The sequence below is a fragment of the Hypomesus transpacificus genome, chromosome 3 (assembly GCF_021917145.1).
Source record: "Hypomesus transpacificus isolate Combined female chromosome 3, fHypTra1, whole genome shotgun sequence".
Lineage (NCBI taxonomy): Eukaryota > Metazoa > Chordata > Actinopteri > Osmeriformes > Osmeridae > Hypomesus > Hypomesus transpacificus.
In genome coordinates this window covers 8674768-8692102 of record NC_061062.1, presented here as the reverse complement: position 1 = coordinate 8692102, position 17335 = coordinate 8674768, and the positions used below count along the sequence as shown (strand labels likewise).

The following is a 17335-nucleotide window of genomic DNA, read 5'->3' as shown; positions in this document are numbered from 1 at the left end:
TTGCTGTAATATATTGATAGCATATCAATGTTCAATGTAAGTGCCTGAGGTGCCTTGGTACAAATCCAACTATTAAGTCAGGAGTCTCTGTAAATCTGTCTGTAGTGCAGTTACCTTGAGAAGCGGCCACTGGATGAAGTTGAAAACCAAACGGTGTCTTGTTCAGGACCCAAAGGCGTCCAGTGCTTGTGACTTTGTTTGGATAAGCGCTTTTGAGTTTTCGAAAAATAAATAGGCTTATAAATGTGTCAACAAGTTTGCTGCCATGGATCTCGTCAAAAATATATTTAACAGTAGCTGCACTAAATGATTGAGCCATGCATCTCATATTGAATGCAGCACACTGGCGCTACACTAGCATTCACCACCAATGGGCACTGCACTAGTGAACCTACCTATACGTTCCCAGAATGTCATGAAAGTCCCCCAAATAATGTCCCCCTAACCTTTAAAGAACTCTAAAATGTGTCCATTCGGGGACATTCTGTGAACGTAACAAGCCAGCATCCTTTACACCAATAGGGACGTTTTGGGAATTTTCTTGGAACATACAATTTCTGGCTGGGTTAAGACCAAATATAACATATTGCCTACTCTGCCTCCTTGCCGCCATAGTGTTGGATTTAGCCGGTCATTTTTCTTTAAACTTCTCATATCCTGACATTATCAAGTGCATTCTTCCAAGTAAAAATATGAAACGGGCCATTATGCAAAAAACCTGCCTGCGTTGCCAAACGCGTCTAAGCGAATGCGCAACTTCAATTAAGTTAAAGGGACCAGATAGTTGTGGTGTGAACTGACGTCTGCCTTCTTTTAAATATAATCAAAGTATATTGGGCTCGTCTTGTGGTGCTCATACCGTCCAAAAGAATACATTTGAAAGACTCACTTGAATGTCTCTTCCAAAACATCCAGGACCCCATTACTCAAGTGACTCCACAGACCTAGTGGTGAGTAGTTTCATGTAGGAACTATTTTCTTTCTATCACACTATACCCATCCCATACCCAACACCCAACAGCATCCGCCATGAGCCTCTCATTCATGAGTGGATGCTCACTTCCTTCTGTGCGGAGATACGGTTGTTGGGTTACACTGGACAATTACAAACATCCATTGGGGTGGAAACTAACTGGGAGGGGGCAGGTATGGGGTTGGGGGGTGAGGCGGGGGTGGGGAGTGGAGAAGAAGAAAAAGATTTCCTTTTGCTGGTTTAAAGGTCATTTAGCCCCTGGCAAAAAGAGGGTAATGCTCCAAATATTGACATTCAGCAGTCAATTCTGGTGCAGGTGCATCGAGCTAAGTCATAGAACACTAATGGAATACTTAGAATGTGATCTGTGGAGTAATGATAGTATTCATTTGGTCAATGTTCTTGTAAAATGCACATTCATAGGTGAACTTGCCTTGCACTTGACTGTGTATCCTGACTGGGACTTCAATCCCTCAAAAGATCATCATGCACATGCCAGGTCTGGATCGAAGTCAATCAGAATATTCTGTTCACAAGACAACTACCTGCCTAGTCAGTGTAATGCTAGGTAGTTTCAGCTCCATTTCCAAGACAGAGTGATCTATGCGCACACAAATACACTCTTGCAGGTGGGGTAATTATCTGACTAGGTTCTGAACATGTTTTCATTTGGCCAGAGAGCCACTGTTGATTTCACACATACTAGTGTTGAGACACATTAGATGGATAGCCTTTGCCACATTCAAATAGAACCTCTGCTTGTTCAGTAAGCAGTAGGATTCAAGAAAGGCAACACTGAGTAGAATGCTAAATATCAAGTCTACTGAGAAAGCAGACCACATGACCAGCACACATCTTGTGACACAAGACTGCCACCTCATGGAGACTTGAGGTCCAAAAGAGACAAATAACCCAAGGTTAGCATCATTTCACTTGCACTTGAAGCCCTGTCCCTGCGCTAAGGAGAAGAACTTGGGCTGTCGGGAGGAAATACCAGGTAGGGCACAGATTGAAGTGGATCACAGGAACATATGAAGTGGATCACAGGAGTATATGGATAAAGGAGCTAAGGAAAGGATACCACTTAAAGGGTTCGCCCCAAAATCAAAAAATATTTTTCTTCTTACCTGAAGTGCTATTTATCCACCTACATTGGTTTGTTGTGAGTTGTCAAGACTTGCTCTATCATTCATATAGATGTCTGACTTTGGTGCTAGTCTTGTGGTACTCAACATGCCAAAAAATAAAATTAAAAACTCAACAACAATGTCTATTTCCTGAATTTACAACCTGGTTAGACAACTCAAGATAATCTACAGACCTGTTGTGAGGAGTATCATGTAGGAACTATTTATACCGAACTATACCCACCAACTATATTACTCTGCAGAAGGAAGCATGCATCTACTGGATGAGAGTTTTTTGTCTGCATGGTGATACGGTGTTGGTGGGTGTAGTTTGGTAGAAAGAAAATAGTTCCTACTTGAAACTGCTCACCCCACATCAAGTTCTGTGGATTATCTTGAGTATCAGGTCATGATTTCTGGAAAGAGACATTTTCATATGTCGTTTTTGGGTACTATGAGCGTCACTAGGCTAGCCCAATCTACGTTCTGTGCCTGTCTGTACACACTCTGGATGTGTCCAAAAACAACCTAAAAACAAATAGAAACATGGACACCCATAATACAATTTAACAATTCAGGGGATAACAAATACATTTGAATTTATGAGTTATATTGTGAAATTATTACATTGTCCTACTATTGTGCCCCACCATATTTTTTTACAAGAAAGGCCATTCATTTTACAATATTTAAAAAACTCTCACACAGGGGTGTAATACAAATTATTGATTCAAGTACCACTGCCATTAATGCGTCAGTTCCTTAATCTCAGTTTTGCAGCACAATGCCATCAATACTGTATGTGTAGCTATAGGGGACTCTGTATCTGTCACAGTCCATATGTTTGCCAATTCATCATTGGTGTGATAGCATCATCTCAGTTCATTATTTGTCATTTGTTTTCGCTGAGCACAGACGAAGATGTCAGGAGCTTCGCCTTGTCACTGAATATAGCACTGGACATGCTATGACTCAAAATCTTGACCTTTTGATAGCTTTATCATCATGGTAAGTGTTAGGAGTGCATCTCACATCTCAGTGAATCACAACCTATAAATGTCTGTCTTATATACATTACATCTAGTCATTTATTATTAATGTATATAATATTATTTATATACATATTATATTTGAGAGCATTTCTTTTTCACATTTTAAACTTTTAAACATTTAAGGTTTCCCTCTGTACTACAGAGCACTGCGCAGAGCAAACAGCACACATACTTTGACGCATAATATGCATTGTACATTGCTTGCTGTACTTTCCACAGATATGTATGCAGTTTGATTCACAGAATGTAAGCAGTGCATACAAAGGAAGAAGCCAAACAAATAACTGAAAGAACCCTCTGTAGACATTTTACAGATTAAACAGCCCAGACCAATAAATTGTGGCAAACAAGCAAATGTGTAGCATCCAGGAAAATCACAATATATATTTTTGTTTATTTATAGTATGTCTGTTTCTGAATCTTCAGAACTTCACACATTTATAAACTATTTCATCCTACATTTTTACTATAGGGAAAAGTATCAAACTTTCTACCACTTTCCCAGAAGCATACATTGTAACCGGAACGACCTGATATAATGTCCTTCTAAAACATTTATTATTCTACTCACACTCAGTAGTGGTCTAGTGGAGATTACATTCTGCTGCTAAATGAAGATTTTTCCACAGGGTTTGGTAATTAATCATTGTTGGGGTGCTACTCTACCCACCAGCCAGTGGGGTCCGTTGAAATATCGCCCAATCGGGGAAAATGTCTGGACATTTTGGTAATTACACTTTTCCAAGTGCAAAGTAATTGAACGGTGGTTGACAAATTGTGAAGAGCGACGTTTGAAAGTAGACATTTTGCAGTTAACAAGAATGTCTCATCTCACATTGTCTGAGGATGTGGTAATTTTTACATTTATCCGAAGTGATATTGCAGGACATGGATAATTAAAAGTTATTTAGACCCAAACAGGGAGCTCACAAAGTCAAAAAATGAAAAGATTTAACTGCTTTAAGTTAATTCCAACATGCAGCTTTGGAAGTATTAAGCACAAAAGTTTAAGGAAAAGCCTCTACCTGGAAATGAAATAACTTGCTCATTAAGCATGCAGATATATGCACATTGTAATCAATTTTCCATTAAGTCATGATTGATGTCCCTTTGCTTTTTGAAGCAGACATCAAGCTCTAATTACCCCTGGCATTGCACTTGGATAACTGTTCCATTATAGTTTACACATGCTAATTTATCCGAATGCCACCAGTTTGGCGAATATCAACACGTAATGAGCTAATGAAAATTGATCCTGTTGTACGTTAAGGAGAGAAGGAAAGGGATGTTGTTTATAAATAGTTGTCCTTTTGTCAGTCACGCATGCTGACTGCTGTTCTTTACAGGGTATGACAACGTTGTAGAGTTTACGTTGAAAGACAATTGCTTGAAAAACAAGATTTAATAGGTTCTACAAAGTAGGAATATGAGGGACCATGCAAATGATTTATAATTGATCAATGTCACATGCTTGGCAAAGTTTTTGACTTGTACATTTCTTTTGTTTGATGTAGTAAAACAAACATTTATTCTTGACATAAATCAAGTCTTCATTTCAATTACATATTTATCTTAAGTATGAAAACCAAACACTTTACAAAGTATATTTATTATTGTGTCAACTTAAAAAATCAAAACAATGACAAGTTACACAAAATAAGTCAAAATGCTAACCTGGGTGCCTGTCTCTAGCTTTGACCCTTGTCTTGACCCTCGAATGACCCAACCTCACATAGCTACTGGGATTACAGTATGTTTTCCCTTGGGTTTGTTCCACAGCTACATGACTGAAGTCTGTGTGATGCTCTCCATTGATGACAGTTTTCCAGAAGTCCTTTGTCTGACTGTCCTGTCTAGTATGTGAAACTGTCAATGTGCTGCTACGTTACATAATTTCAGCATCAAGTTACAAAACCTACTCTCGATATAAAACTGAGGTTATCTGCCTTAACTCCATTCAAGCTCACACCATCTTGCCACATTATGCCTGGCTTAACAGGGCTGCGAGGCCACGCCTCACATCTTCTTCATGCGTTTCCTGGGCCTCTGGTTGAACACGGGGGAGGCGCTCATGAGGGAGTCAGGAGAGTGTGAGCCATAGCTGGCATCAGAACCCCCACCAGGGGATGGGGCCATTCCTCCCCCAGACTCACTCATGGTGGACATGGGCCCCCCTTCCTCAAAGACATCACTACCTAGGACCCCGTGGTGGTGGTGGTGGCCTGACCCCTGTCCCTCCTCGCCATCCTGGGGCTCCATCTTCACCTGTGGCCACAAGGGGGAGCTGTTTGCTCCGCCTCCACCTGCATAAACGTTTGCGTGTGGGAGAGGAAAAGGAAAGAAAATAAATTAGTGATGACGTCAAGACATTAATAGCCATGAGTAGCAGTAAGTTATTTTACCTGAGATGTGCGGTGAATGTTCCCCCTCCAGACCCCCAGCCAGTCTTTCTCCATGGGCTCCCAGTACCCCTATAGGCAGGGACTGGTCTCCGGAGGCCAGGTCCGCCTCGGGCTCTTCGCTGACAGGGAAGGAGATGTCGCTCATTGGCTCCTCTTTGATCCGGGGAGGCTTGGAGTCCTCCAGGGCCTTCTCTGGGTTTACCAGTCTTTCATACTCATCTGACATCTCCTTACTCATCTGGGAAGAGTGCATTTTGACAGAACTGTTACTTGTTTCATGATTGTGGATGACTAAGAGGTTCATCTTGCCTCTTGATATTTACACTACTGTGTCTACACTTAAATATAGAAATATGTCTATCCATTGCGAAAACCATGCCAGTTATTTCGTTTGACGCCAGAAAGGGGATCGTTTCAAATCACACGACTTCACATCAAAACACATTGTACAACCGTTAACCTAAACCTAGCGACTTGAACAAAAGATCCTCACCCGGAGCATGTAGTTGTGGTAATCCTTGATGCGTACTTGCCAGAAGCGCTGCAGAGCCAACACGCTTCCAATTCCCATCTCGTGGAACACCTGCTCCACCACGTCGGGGAAGGGGCTGGTTCCCAGGCGGGCTTCGCGGTCCACTGCCACCCGAAGCAGCCGGCTGAGTTTCAGGTAGTGCTCATGGGCCAGGTCAGTAAGGGTCTCAAGCACACTTTCCTGGGCTGAATCGAAGCCGGCGTGGGCTAGCACTGTGGCTACGGACTGGTACAAGAGTTGCCGGCAGGAGGGCCAGCTCAACTCGGTAACGGGCTCGCCTTTGCCCCTGATGGGGTGGAGCAGGAGAAGGATAGACATTTTAAGAGGGAAAGAGTGCGAGTAAATATAGGAGATTACTTGCATAGAATTTGCGAATTAAGCCAAGGTGTGATCATGGTTACACATGCTTTCCATTGCACCTGTGTCACACAGACACTGAATTGACAGTCTAACTGGTGCATGAAAACGGCTTCACTCAAGGTGCCTTGAATGCATAATAATATGATTGTGGTTATTGAAAAGGCTGACACTCAATTGAATTGGTAAATCTTACTTGTAGAATTCGCTCTCTGGGTCACTGTGGCGCAGCTGAAACGGATGCCGAGGAGCTTTGCTGTCCAGGGGCAGCAGGTCATCTGGAACAGCTGGTGGTGTGGGTGGGCTCATTGGCAGGGCATCCATCTCCTCCAGCCTGTTTCCACTGCCTTCTGAGGGGGTCAAACTCTGGCCCGGGGTTTGAGCCGTGGTCAGGAGGGCACGGAGGCGTCGAACATGCTGGCACAGCTGAACGGTGTGGATTGTGAGGCTGCAGGGCTCCGAGGGGATGTCCAACATTGTAGTGGGTCGGGGACGTTGAGCTGAAGGCTGGTGCAAAGGTGGATCTTGCATTTCTACGGAGCGAAACTCGCGCTGGAGTAGGTCGAACGAGCTGCGACTCGGGGGAGCTCCCGCTGGTCCAGGAATCTCGCCCCAGTAACGCATCATTCTGATGTTTTCCGAGCTGAGGTTAAGACTGAATGAAGCAGATTTACATTACATTATATTTCTAACAGTTTAAAAGTATTTTGGTGGTCAGGGTCAAGGAACGGTATATATTTAAGCCACTAGCCATATCTGACATAATGATTAGAAATATAAATAAGCACTTAAATTCTGTCGATTAAACAACGGGAGGAAAAAGCAAGCCCTCCCATCACATCACACAACCCAGACTAGTTTGGCAACGAATTGTTAGTTATTTGTTTGCGAATAAAGAAGCCTGACTTCGTTTACCACCATTACAATTTCACGTACAGTTTATAGATGAATACAATTTACATGGATGCTTAGACAGCGTACGCTTACAATATTTTCAGAGAAGATTGTTGTAATCCGAACAACTTCAGCAATGAGTTGTCCGTTCTTCTAAATAAACCGGGTGAGCTCAATTATATTTGTTCCACAATCATTTAAGTCATTTTATAAAAGCAGTTATAAACGTTTTGGCATAAACATACAGTTAAATGTACCGACATTTAGATAAATAAATACATAAATAATACATAGTATATACTGAATTGTTATATTTAAGGGTAAAACTCTCATCCACATATAATATCTTGTTGGTCTGGAGGGAAGTATTTGATAGCCGTACCAAACATACGTCGGCCAGAAGCCTGCTTCATGCTTTCGGGAGTTTATAATAAATACAGAAGGCGGTATGGACACTGAATTGGACACAGTAGCGGCTGTGGGTATAGAAAACGAGAATGAAAACAATGATAAAGAAGATGAAACTAATAACGCTCAAGAGCCAGATGACCCTTTCAAGAAACCAGCTCTTTTTGCAGCACCTTCCCTTCTTATCAAACGTGGTGCTGTTGCGTCAAATACAGCAGGAAAGCCCACTCACGAGCCAAGCACCAGCGAAAAGGCACAACTCACAGCCACAGATGAATTACTTTCAAATGACCCAACAGCTACATTAAACGAGACGAGTTTGCCCACGCCGAGCATTGACCAGAAGACGCCCCAAAACGCTGACTTCGAAGACAAACATGAAGACAAAGAGAAGACCCATATTGCACCTGTTAAACCAAGACACGATCTCAAAGCTAGATTACCTAAAGCACCGCCGGCTGGCAAATTTAAACCTCATCCTCCTATACCGTACACAGAACCCCAATGGGGTGGAGTAGCACCAGATAACTCGTATTCGTTGGAAATCCTCAAAAACGGCACCATAGTTGACGCCATCCCCCTTACTCAAAATAGTTATTTCGTGGTCGGACGACTACCCGTGTGTGATATTTCCTTAGAACACCCGTCCATCTCTAGATACCATGCCGTCGTACAGTATCGTGGGCGCTCAGGTGACGACGAGGAGATGGGAGAAGAGAGGGGATTCTACGTTTATGACTTGGGCAGCACGCATGGCACTGTTGTAAATAAGAACAAGGTACCACCGAAGACTTATATCAGGGTACGTGTTGGACACGTCCTAAAATTCGGAGGAAGCACAAGACTTTTCATCCTACAGGTAAATATAACATTAAATATAACCAGGAAATATGTATAACCGCCCTGTGCAAATGTCCCTTTTGAATTGGTTAAATTTCTACAAGAGCAAAGAAATCCTCAACTGTCATTATCTGTAGTCCTGAAACGTTTGGCCATGTCTGTTGTCTGCAGGGTCCAGACTTTGATGAGGAGGCAGAGTCAGAACTGACAGTGACAGAGTTGCGTGAGCGAGCTAGGAAGCAGCGTGAGATCCTGGAGAAGAGAATGCTCGAGAGTGACTCGGACGACTCTGATGAAGAGATGGAAGAGGGAGAAGTGAAAGGAAACAGGTCCCGGGCAAAGCTCTCTGGCAAGGACGACTCTGGCTGCTCCTGGGGAATGGGTAAGCCTGAGATGTACACTTCATCAGAATCAGACAGTGGTCAGAGAATGAACATCACATGTCCTCGTGGTGGGTGAACTTATTTGGTGGAGCGGCTGCTCTCACCGTGATGTCTCAATTCCCATTCTTGATCGCGTATCCATCCAGCTGAGGAGGCAGCTCCTGAGGAGGACGAGAGCGAAGAGAACCCGTTTGCCACGGAGTTCCAGGAGGACCAGGAGGCGGCCTACCTGAAGGACCCCAAGAAGGCCCTACAGGGCTTCTACGACAGAGAAGGTCAGGTTCCATATGGAGAGAAGTCATGTTTTACTGTCCCCAACAGCAGGTCCAGGCTAATGTTGATGGAGCCTAGTTGAAGCCAAACAAAGGGGAAGGGGGGTGGGACTGGGAGAGGGGGGGGGGATTAGTCCTAAACTGAAGGGTCAATTTGTGTGTGCCGCAGGAGAAGAGCTAGAGTTTGAATATGAGGATAAAAATCATGGTACCTGGCTCTGTCGAGTAAGGTAAGTACATTTCGTACACAAGTACATTTGGTCAAAATTGGTGGAAAATTGAAATGTGCAAATATATCTATGTACAATGTGTGTTATAGAATTTTGATATATGACGATGTCTGTTTGCAGACTCCCTGTGGATGACGCCATGGGAAAGCAGTTGGTTGCTGAGGTAACACACACAGGCAAGAAGAAGGAGGCGGCCATCCTATGCTCCCTGGAAGCGTGTCGGACCCTTGAGGCCCGGGGGCTGCTCAGACAGGAAGCAGGTGGCCACCAAATTGCCTTCTGGGAATTATAGTTCATCTGATCAGAGACTGTTAGTAAATGTGGTGACTTCTGGAGGAAATATCTCAATATACTTCAGAACAGCCTTTATCACAACGGGTCCCACAATGCCATTGGACCTACAGGAACTTGAACTAACCAACAACCCTTTTCTGTGCAGTATCCCGGAAGCGCAAGAAGAAAAACTGGGAGGATGAGGACTACTACGACAGTGATGATGACACCTTCCTGGACAGAACCGGCGCTGTGGAGAAGAAGCGTCAGGAGCGCATGAAGAAGGCGGGAAAGATTGAGGAGAGACCGGACACCTACGAGTCACTGGTAAAGAACTCCAATCATCCCACCTGATATATGACCTTTAGACGGAATCATGAAATCGTAAATAAAGCTCTGGGGTCTCATTTATAAACGTTGCGGACGCACAAAACGGGGCTGAAAATGTGCGTACGCCACTTCCCACCCAAAGGTTGTGATTTATAAAAAAACTAACTTGACGGGAGAATGTGCGGTCCTCCACGCAGACCCATCCGTAGGCTTACGGACATTTTAGAAACAATGGGAATTGGCGACGCAGATGACCGTACTGTAGTCAGACTGCAGAAAGTAAATGTGGGAAGAACGATTATAATCGTAATATTTATAGTTTGTTTTCCTCACGTTTTGTTCACTCTATTTCATAATTATTATGAAGATTACATCCAGCAGTATTATATGCGCTTGTACTGGGTGATAATTGTTCCATAAACACCTTGTACAATCCAACTCAAATTTTAAATCAGAATTCAGCGCTGTTTCACCTTCAGATTGTCCACTACGGGAGTGCAGGAGGGGGAGATGCCCTGACTGTATAGAATACAGGATAACATCACATTATCCTACCTTTACATAACTGCAAAACACACTGTGTAGCCTATAACTAAATATATTTATTTAATACGGTGCATGTCATCATATGTCAAAAACAGACGTTCATTAATGCACCTTCTACACTACGTCCTCGTTATCAGTCCAAACTTTAATACTGTTTATAACAAAACCGGCATGAAGAAACGTGTGTTTACGGATACGCTTTTCTTTTCAAATTGTTACACCTCGCATTGCTTTTTTATTTATTGGTGATCCCGCTGCTGTGGCCACCAAATAGGCCTACTGTGTTTTTTCACTCCTCCACCTCCCTACAAGTATTTAAATGTCAGTGTCTGAGCAGTTGCGCCTTTTTGTTCTTCTCCCTCCTGACGTCATGATTCAACATAAGGTCATGTAAGAACAATCGCATGCCAGGGCCATTAATATACTGGATTAGCATTCATGAGGTGCTTTGCATTGACCATTTCTAGTTAAAAACGGGCGTGTTCAGGGCGTACGCCATTTTAGGCTTTTGGGCATACGTACACTTTTAGTAAGAATTCCGAAGCACAGTTTTATAAATGAGACCCCTGGTGTGTTGTGTTGACAAAAAAAAAAAAAACAAGACTTGTAGTGTTGGAAATCTGTCCCACACTTATTAGTCCTGTGGGTTGATTTTGGAAACAGCTTTCAAAGGATTGACTGTGTGCAGCATTGTCAGATGGCGGGTTAACTGGTGTGTTGACTCACTAGGTGGCCAAGCTGGCAGCTGTGGAGAAGGAGCTGGCCGAGACCCAGAACAAGCTGAGCTCTGCAGGCAGAGGTGTGTGCTGTGGCCCAAAAAGCTGACAGATGGTGACTGTGCGCTGGAGAGAGATGGAGAGACCCCTCTGAGCATTAAGTGTTTCATCCCCCAGTGTAATAACGGGGGATGAAAACGGGGCTTTTCCTGTACAAGTGTGGACGGGTACCCTGTTCGGATGTCTTTACAATATTTAGTGTGTGTGTACAGTTCCCACCTGCCCTAAGTCCCATCTCGCCCCGACTCCTAGACGGTTCCCATGCATCTTCAGAGGACCCACTGGACGCCTTCATGAGCGAGGTGCGAAAGGAGGCCGCAATGGACGCCGTGGAACGCCGCAAGCTCCACGTGCATGTGGCCGACCTGCGCAAGGAGGCCCAGAGGGTCCGCAGGCTGGTGGAGCTGACTCGGCCTGCCCAGTTGCCCTCGCTGCAGCCCAGGTGAGAGAGCGAAGCTGAGGCAGGCCCGCCATCCTTATGGAAAAGTGATTAACAAACAACGGACAATGAAACGAGTGAAGACATTCGAGACATTTCTTGTTTATCTTATGCCCAAATCATATGCTACAATCGTATATCACAAGTAACTGTAGCAACAGTTTAAACATAATGGTCAAACTATAAACATTAATATTAATATCAACATCCTAACGTCCCAATGTTAATAATATTTGACTTGCAATCATAGACTCTTACTTTGAGAGAACATGATATTGGATAGTTTAATGTTTCAATCAAGTTGAGTCCATTAAAATCTTTGTTTTTGTAAATGTTTGTTTGTAATCTTTGTTTTTACTTTGCTGCCTTATTTGATCTCTCCATAGTTTAGAGGGCGGGTCTTCAGAGCCCCAGAAGCCTAAGAAGTCCCTGCCACTGTTTGGTGCAATGAAGGGAGGCAGCAAGTTCAAACTGAAGACCGGCACCATCGGGGTATGTCCAATAAGAGTCATGGACGTGCGCTCATCAAAGGAACACCATCTTGTTTGTTTTTTGCGCAAAAGGCACACGTCTATTACCCCTACTCACATTGTTTTTTATTTCCTTTTCTACTCGCCTTCTTCATTCCCACTCTGTTCTGCTTTTTTCTGTTTCTTGCCTCCTACTCTGACCCTCTCTGTCTCTCTCTGTGTGTGTCTCTCTGTGTGTGTCTCTGTGTGTGTCTCTCTGTGTGTGTGTCTCTGTGTGTGTCTCTCTCTCATGCACTCATTCACTCTCTTGTATCCCCTCCCTCAGAAGTTACCCCCGAAGCGACCCAACCTGCCTCCTGAGCTTTTCAACATGAAAAGCCTTCCGTCAGGAGCGGAGGAGGAGGAGGAGGAGGAGGAGGAGTGGAAGAGGGAAGAAAAGGAGAACGACAACAAAGGGCTTGAAGACGTTCCAGATGTTCCGAGCGGGCCCCTGCAGCCCAGCCAAAGCACCTCTCCCGAGGCCTCCAGACAGCACAGCGAGGAACCGACACAGTCTCCCAAACCCAGAGGTAGAATACACAGTACTAACCACAAGCGCTAGTAGTAACTACCACTGCAGGCCCCGGGCACTGTAGTACGCAGAGCACTTGAAGCAATAGCAGTACTGTTGCAATTTCCCCCATCGGGAATGAATAAAGTATTTAGGCCGCAGTACCTTTTAATACTTCAGTATTTCCTCTTTCATTTAGGATTTGTAATTTTTGTATTTTATTTTCGACAATAAACGTCAGTCATAACTCTTCAAAATTAAGGTTGTGTCTCGTTATTGTGCTGCACCACTAGGTGTCAGTGGTGTGTAATTGTAATGTCATTTGTACGAGGCACACCATTCTGCAAATGTCTTCCTGTCTTCCTGTCTTTCCATACCATGGATGGAGTGGTTTTGGATGTATTTTGAAGGGTGGCAGTCAATGTCTTTTTCTCATCTAGGGAGAGGGCCAACACAGAGGACACATGTGGAGGACACGACAGAAACGGTGGACCAGGCACTCGTCCGGAATGTAAAGAAGACCCGACCAAGTTCAGGTCGGTCTGTCCGTGCGACTGGGTTCACGAAGGTCTTTGTCATTTTATCCAACTCTGTATCTGAGGGTTGAATCTGCGAGTCAGACGTTTCTGCGTGCCCCTTGTCAACCGTTTGAAACAACTCACCTTTTTTCCCCCCTCACAGAGGGGGGTGAGGAGGATACAGCGGCCAAGCCAGGCCCCAAGAAGGCTGGGAAAAAGAAAGCCTCTGGTCCCAGCAGAGTAAGTAACAGAACATTACACACGGAAGCACAAAGTTTGTCAACCATTTTGAGATGAGACAACCCTCAGTTTGCTGAATGTACGCCAAATCAATTGATAAAGATCTTATGCCATGCCAACACTCTCCAACCTTGTATGAGACAAGACAAACGTAATGTTGACTGTATATCGTACCTTTTTTCCCCCAAAAGAAACAACCATGTTGTGTCAGCATTTTATAATTGTGTGTGTGTGTGTTTCTCCACTAGGCTCCAGATACTCTATCAGCTCAGTACCCTGAAGATGATCCAGACTATTGTGTCTGGGTACCCCCTGAAGGTAATAACACCATTTCAGCTACATTTATTTTAACATAATATTGTTCCGTCTCGCCTGACTGTCTATTCAGATTCCAAAGGTTGTCTAGGACCACTTTAAATCACACAAATCATTTAAATAATTCAACAACATTGGCTATTCCTCCAACACCTAAATTCGGAAATTTATGTTGTTATTTGGTCCCCATTAAAAGACCATAATCTATCCAGTAATGCATTAAACAAATCGAGAAACTTGACTAGCGAGGTTCAGCCTTATGTCAAACACCTGCCTTGTTGACCAGGTCAGACATGTGAGATGATCAAAGGGCCACGCACAATGAACTTGATTAGGCTCGGCTTAGTCTTAACTGCCCATTTAATGGGTTGACATCAGAGCAGGGAGGTGACTGTCCCATCAAAGTCAAAGATAGGAGGAACTGATGCCACAGTCATTCAAATGTTTCATTAGACATTCTTGGATGTGCCGCATTGCTCTCTGGGATTCTTTTCAATGTATTCCAGTTCTGCAGTGTGTGTTTTATCATCGTCTATCGAACGGCATCCTCGTGTAGGCCTAGAGAAGGATCAGGTTCCACGTCAAAGGAACTATTTGGGGTATTTTCTCCCACACCATGCCAACAACCCTGTGGGGGTGTTCCTGACCCTGGGGGGTGGAGAGGGAAGGGCGAGGACATGGGGTGGAGAGGGAGAGAGAGGGGGGAGAACATGGGGTGGAGAGGGAGAGAGAGGGGGGAGAACATGGGGTGGAGAGGGAGAGAGAGGGGGGAGAACATGGGGTGGAGAGGGAGAGAGAGGGGGGAGAACATGGGGTGGAGAGGGAGAGAGAGGGGGGAGAACATGGGGTGGAGAGGGAGAGAGAGGGGGGAGAACATGGGGTGGAGAGGGAGAGAGAGGGGGGAGAACATGGGGTGGAGAGGGAGAGGGGGGAGAACATGGGGTGGAGAGGGAGAGAGAGGGGTGAGAACATGGGGTGGAGAGGGAGAGAGAGGGGGGAGAACATGGGGTGGGGGGGGAGAACATGGGGTGGAGAGGGAGAGAGAGGGGGGAGAACATGGGGTGGGGGGGGAGAACATGGGGTGGAGAGGGAGAGAGAGGGGGGAGAACATGGGGTGGAGAGGGAGAGAGAGGGGGGAGAACATGGGGTGGAGAGGGAGAGAGAGGGGGGAGAGGGAGAGAGAGGGGGGAGAACATGGGGTGGAGAGGGAGAGAGAGGGGGGAGAACATGGGGTGGAGAGGGAGAGAGAGGGGGGAGAACATGGGGTGGAGAGGGAGAGAGAGGGGGGAGAACATGGGGTGGAGAGGGAGAGAGAGGGGGGAGAACATGGGGTGGAGAGGGAGAGAGACGGGGAAAAACTTGAAGACTCAAGTAGAGGAAGCAAACAGTCTTTTCTGGCCAATTTGGGAATGGGTAGAGTTCTAGCAACATTTTCATCCTTGGCCAAGGAATGTAGATCAAAGTAATTCTATTGAGATAAGATAAGTTTGCTTTCTTCTGGAGAGAAAGTTGGTTATTTTTCATCCGATAGAATTAGCTTCAAAGTTTGCCAAGAGCCACTCAGCTTTAATGCCAAACACTCAGATTACATCAAGCAGTAACCCACAGTTTAGCTTTACATTTATATGATGGTTACAGCGTTACTTGCAAGAATGTTAAAGAGAAACTTATGCCATTGACAGTTACATTACATGACATTTTGTCAAATTCAGGTGAAGGCATGATTCAAAGAGAGATTCAGATCTCCATGTCTGTAAAACAGAGGTTAAGAAACCCACACCCTGAAAAACACTTTATACATTTTGTCGTTTTATTGTATTTCATTTTAATTGTATTTCACTGTTATTGACATCCAATTTCCCAGAAAGAGGTTCTGGGAAATTGGATATCCGTGTTGAAAGTAAGGTGCTTAAAGACCGTTTCATCCGTGTCCCTCCAGGTCAGTCCGGAGATGGCCGTACTCACCTCAATGAGAAGTTTGGCTACTAGGAGAAGACGAGCGGCCACAAGGCACCAAGCCTTCACACTGCCCTCCTCAAGCCTCCCTACTGCCCTCCTCTCTGCCCATCCTCTCCACATCCCACAGCACTTGGCCTGTTTCTGCCATATTCAGGCCTGTTTCCATGCTGCCACTTTCCACCCAGTCTGGAAATCCTTGCAATGGTCACGGATGTTCAACACATAAAGCAGACTATCTGTGGCCGATTTACTCAACTCCCCTGCTTTGCCGTCAACAGGCAACGTTGTGATTGATTTATATAACCAGCCATCATCTTTGAAAATGGCTTTGTGAATGTTTCTCTGTGTTCCCTTTACTGTAAATACCGACTGGCCTCAACACTACTTTGGCCCAAATAAGCATAATGGAAGATTTCTAAATGATGTTACTCCAGGCAACAGTTCTACTGGCACACTGTCGGTCTTCACTCTTCCTGCCCAAGATGGAAAGGGGTTGGCTCAAAAAAATTGGTCAATTTTTCTCTCCATTTGAACTGTCCACCTTTTTCTGAACTGTTAGGCATTGAGTGCTCCCATTTTGGTCAGAGGGCAGCTCTGGTACCTTTCATGGTTTCCCTCTAAGCCACCAGCAAAGCTCATCTCGGCCATCTTCAAGCACCCTGTCCCACACTGCTGACTGCCGGCGTTACCTTATTTTTAAAGTGTGTGTGTGTCTGTGTGGTGGAGGGAGAAGCGTCGAAGCAGCTTTGCTAACCATCTGGACACTTGTGAGGCTTTATTGGATAAAAAGAAGAAATGCTGATAATGGGCCAAGTTAACAGTAATGGGTTTGTGCGCGTTGCTTTGTTTGCCAATGCCCCGCCCCCCATAACACCACCGCCACTTCTCTTTTTAACCAGATCTTCATTACAAGTGACTCAGCATTAGGAGGCTGGTGTGTGTATGTTTGCGGGGCAATCTGCCGAGAGTAGGATTACGCTGCCCCCGAAATCCCACACGACATCAGTGCTTCAGTCTCTCTCGGTTCCACCCTGCTCCTCTCAGCCTTTTCAGTCCCAAACTCACAACACAGGCTCTTAAACCTTGACAGTTAACCATTCATAGTTAGGCCAGTTAGTCATATCAATAAAATAGCTGTGTATTGTGTTGCTCATATTTGTATAATAAAATAGCCTATGGTCGCAATCTCTGGCTTGGTGTTATATATCAATATTTGAATGGGGAACACTGTTACATTCAGTCCACGGTATCCACATGCCCTCACTTTTGTACACAAAGAATTTCAGATACGAACTCGCTGCCCATATTTGTCCATCACTCATTCTCTTTCTCCCACTCTAGTTCTCAAATTCCCTCCCGACTGCTTCACTGCAGGCTCTGTCTCTCTCAACCTACCCCCAAAACGGTGCAAACATCAGTGGGGTTCATTCTCTCTCACACACACAGGAC

At 44.8% G+C, this 17335-nt stretch overlaps 2 protein-coding genes across 3 annotated transcripts; one reads left to right on the top strand and one right to left on the bottom strand.

The window, feature by feature from the left end:
- Window positions 1–4543: 4543 nt before the first annotated feature.
- Window positions 4544–7504, bottom strand: supt7l (SPT7 like, STAGA complex subunit gamma). 2 transcript variants are annotated; one of them, XM_047044847.1, is made up of 5 exons: window positions 7431–7504; window positions 6640–7098; window positions 6048–6372; window positions 5555–5792; window positions 4544–5455 (listed from the first exon to the last, which is right to left on the bottom strand). In XM_047044847.1, the coding sequence occupies exons 2-5, from the start codon at window positions 7068–7070 to the stop codon at window positions 5169–5171; spliced, it is 1281 nt and encodes a 426-aa protein (XP_046900803.1). In that variant the 5' UTR covers window positions 7071–7098; window positions 7431–7504; the 3' UTR covers window positions 4544–5168. The 2 variants fall into 2 exon arrangements, with proteins under 2 accessions (XP_046900803.1, XP_046900811.1); XM_047044855.1 differs by lacking the exon at window positions 7431–7504 and adding an exon at window positions 7380–7402.
- Window positions 7505–7702: 198 nt separating this feature from the next.
- LOC124484074 (solute carrier family 4 member 1 adaptor protein) lies at window positions 7703–17071 on the top strand. The gene is made up of 14 exons (XM_047044788.1): window positions 7703–8604; window positions 8757–8967; window positions 9115–9243; window positions 9410–9470; window positions 9591–9730; window positions 9910–10070; window positions 11349–11418; window positions 11648–11837; window positions 12221–12326; window positions 12630–12873; window positions 13295–13390; window positions 13536–13612; window positions 13861–13930; window positions 15867–17071. The coding sequence occupies exons 1-14, from the start codon at window positions 7786–7788 to the stop codon at window positions 15914–15916; spliced, it is 2424 nt and encodes an 807-aa protein (XP_046900744.1). The 5' UTR covers window positions 7703–7785; the 3' UTR covers window positions 15917–17071.
- Window positions 17072–17335: the final 264 nt, after the last annotated feature.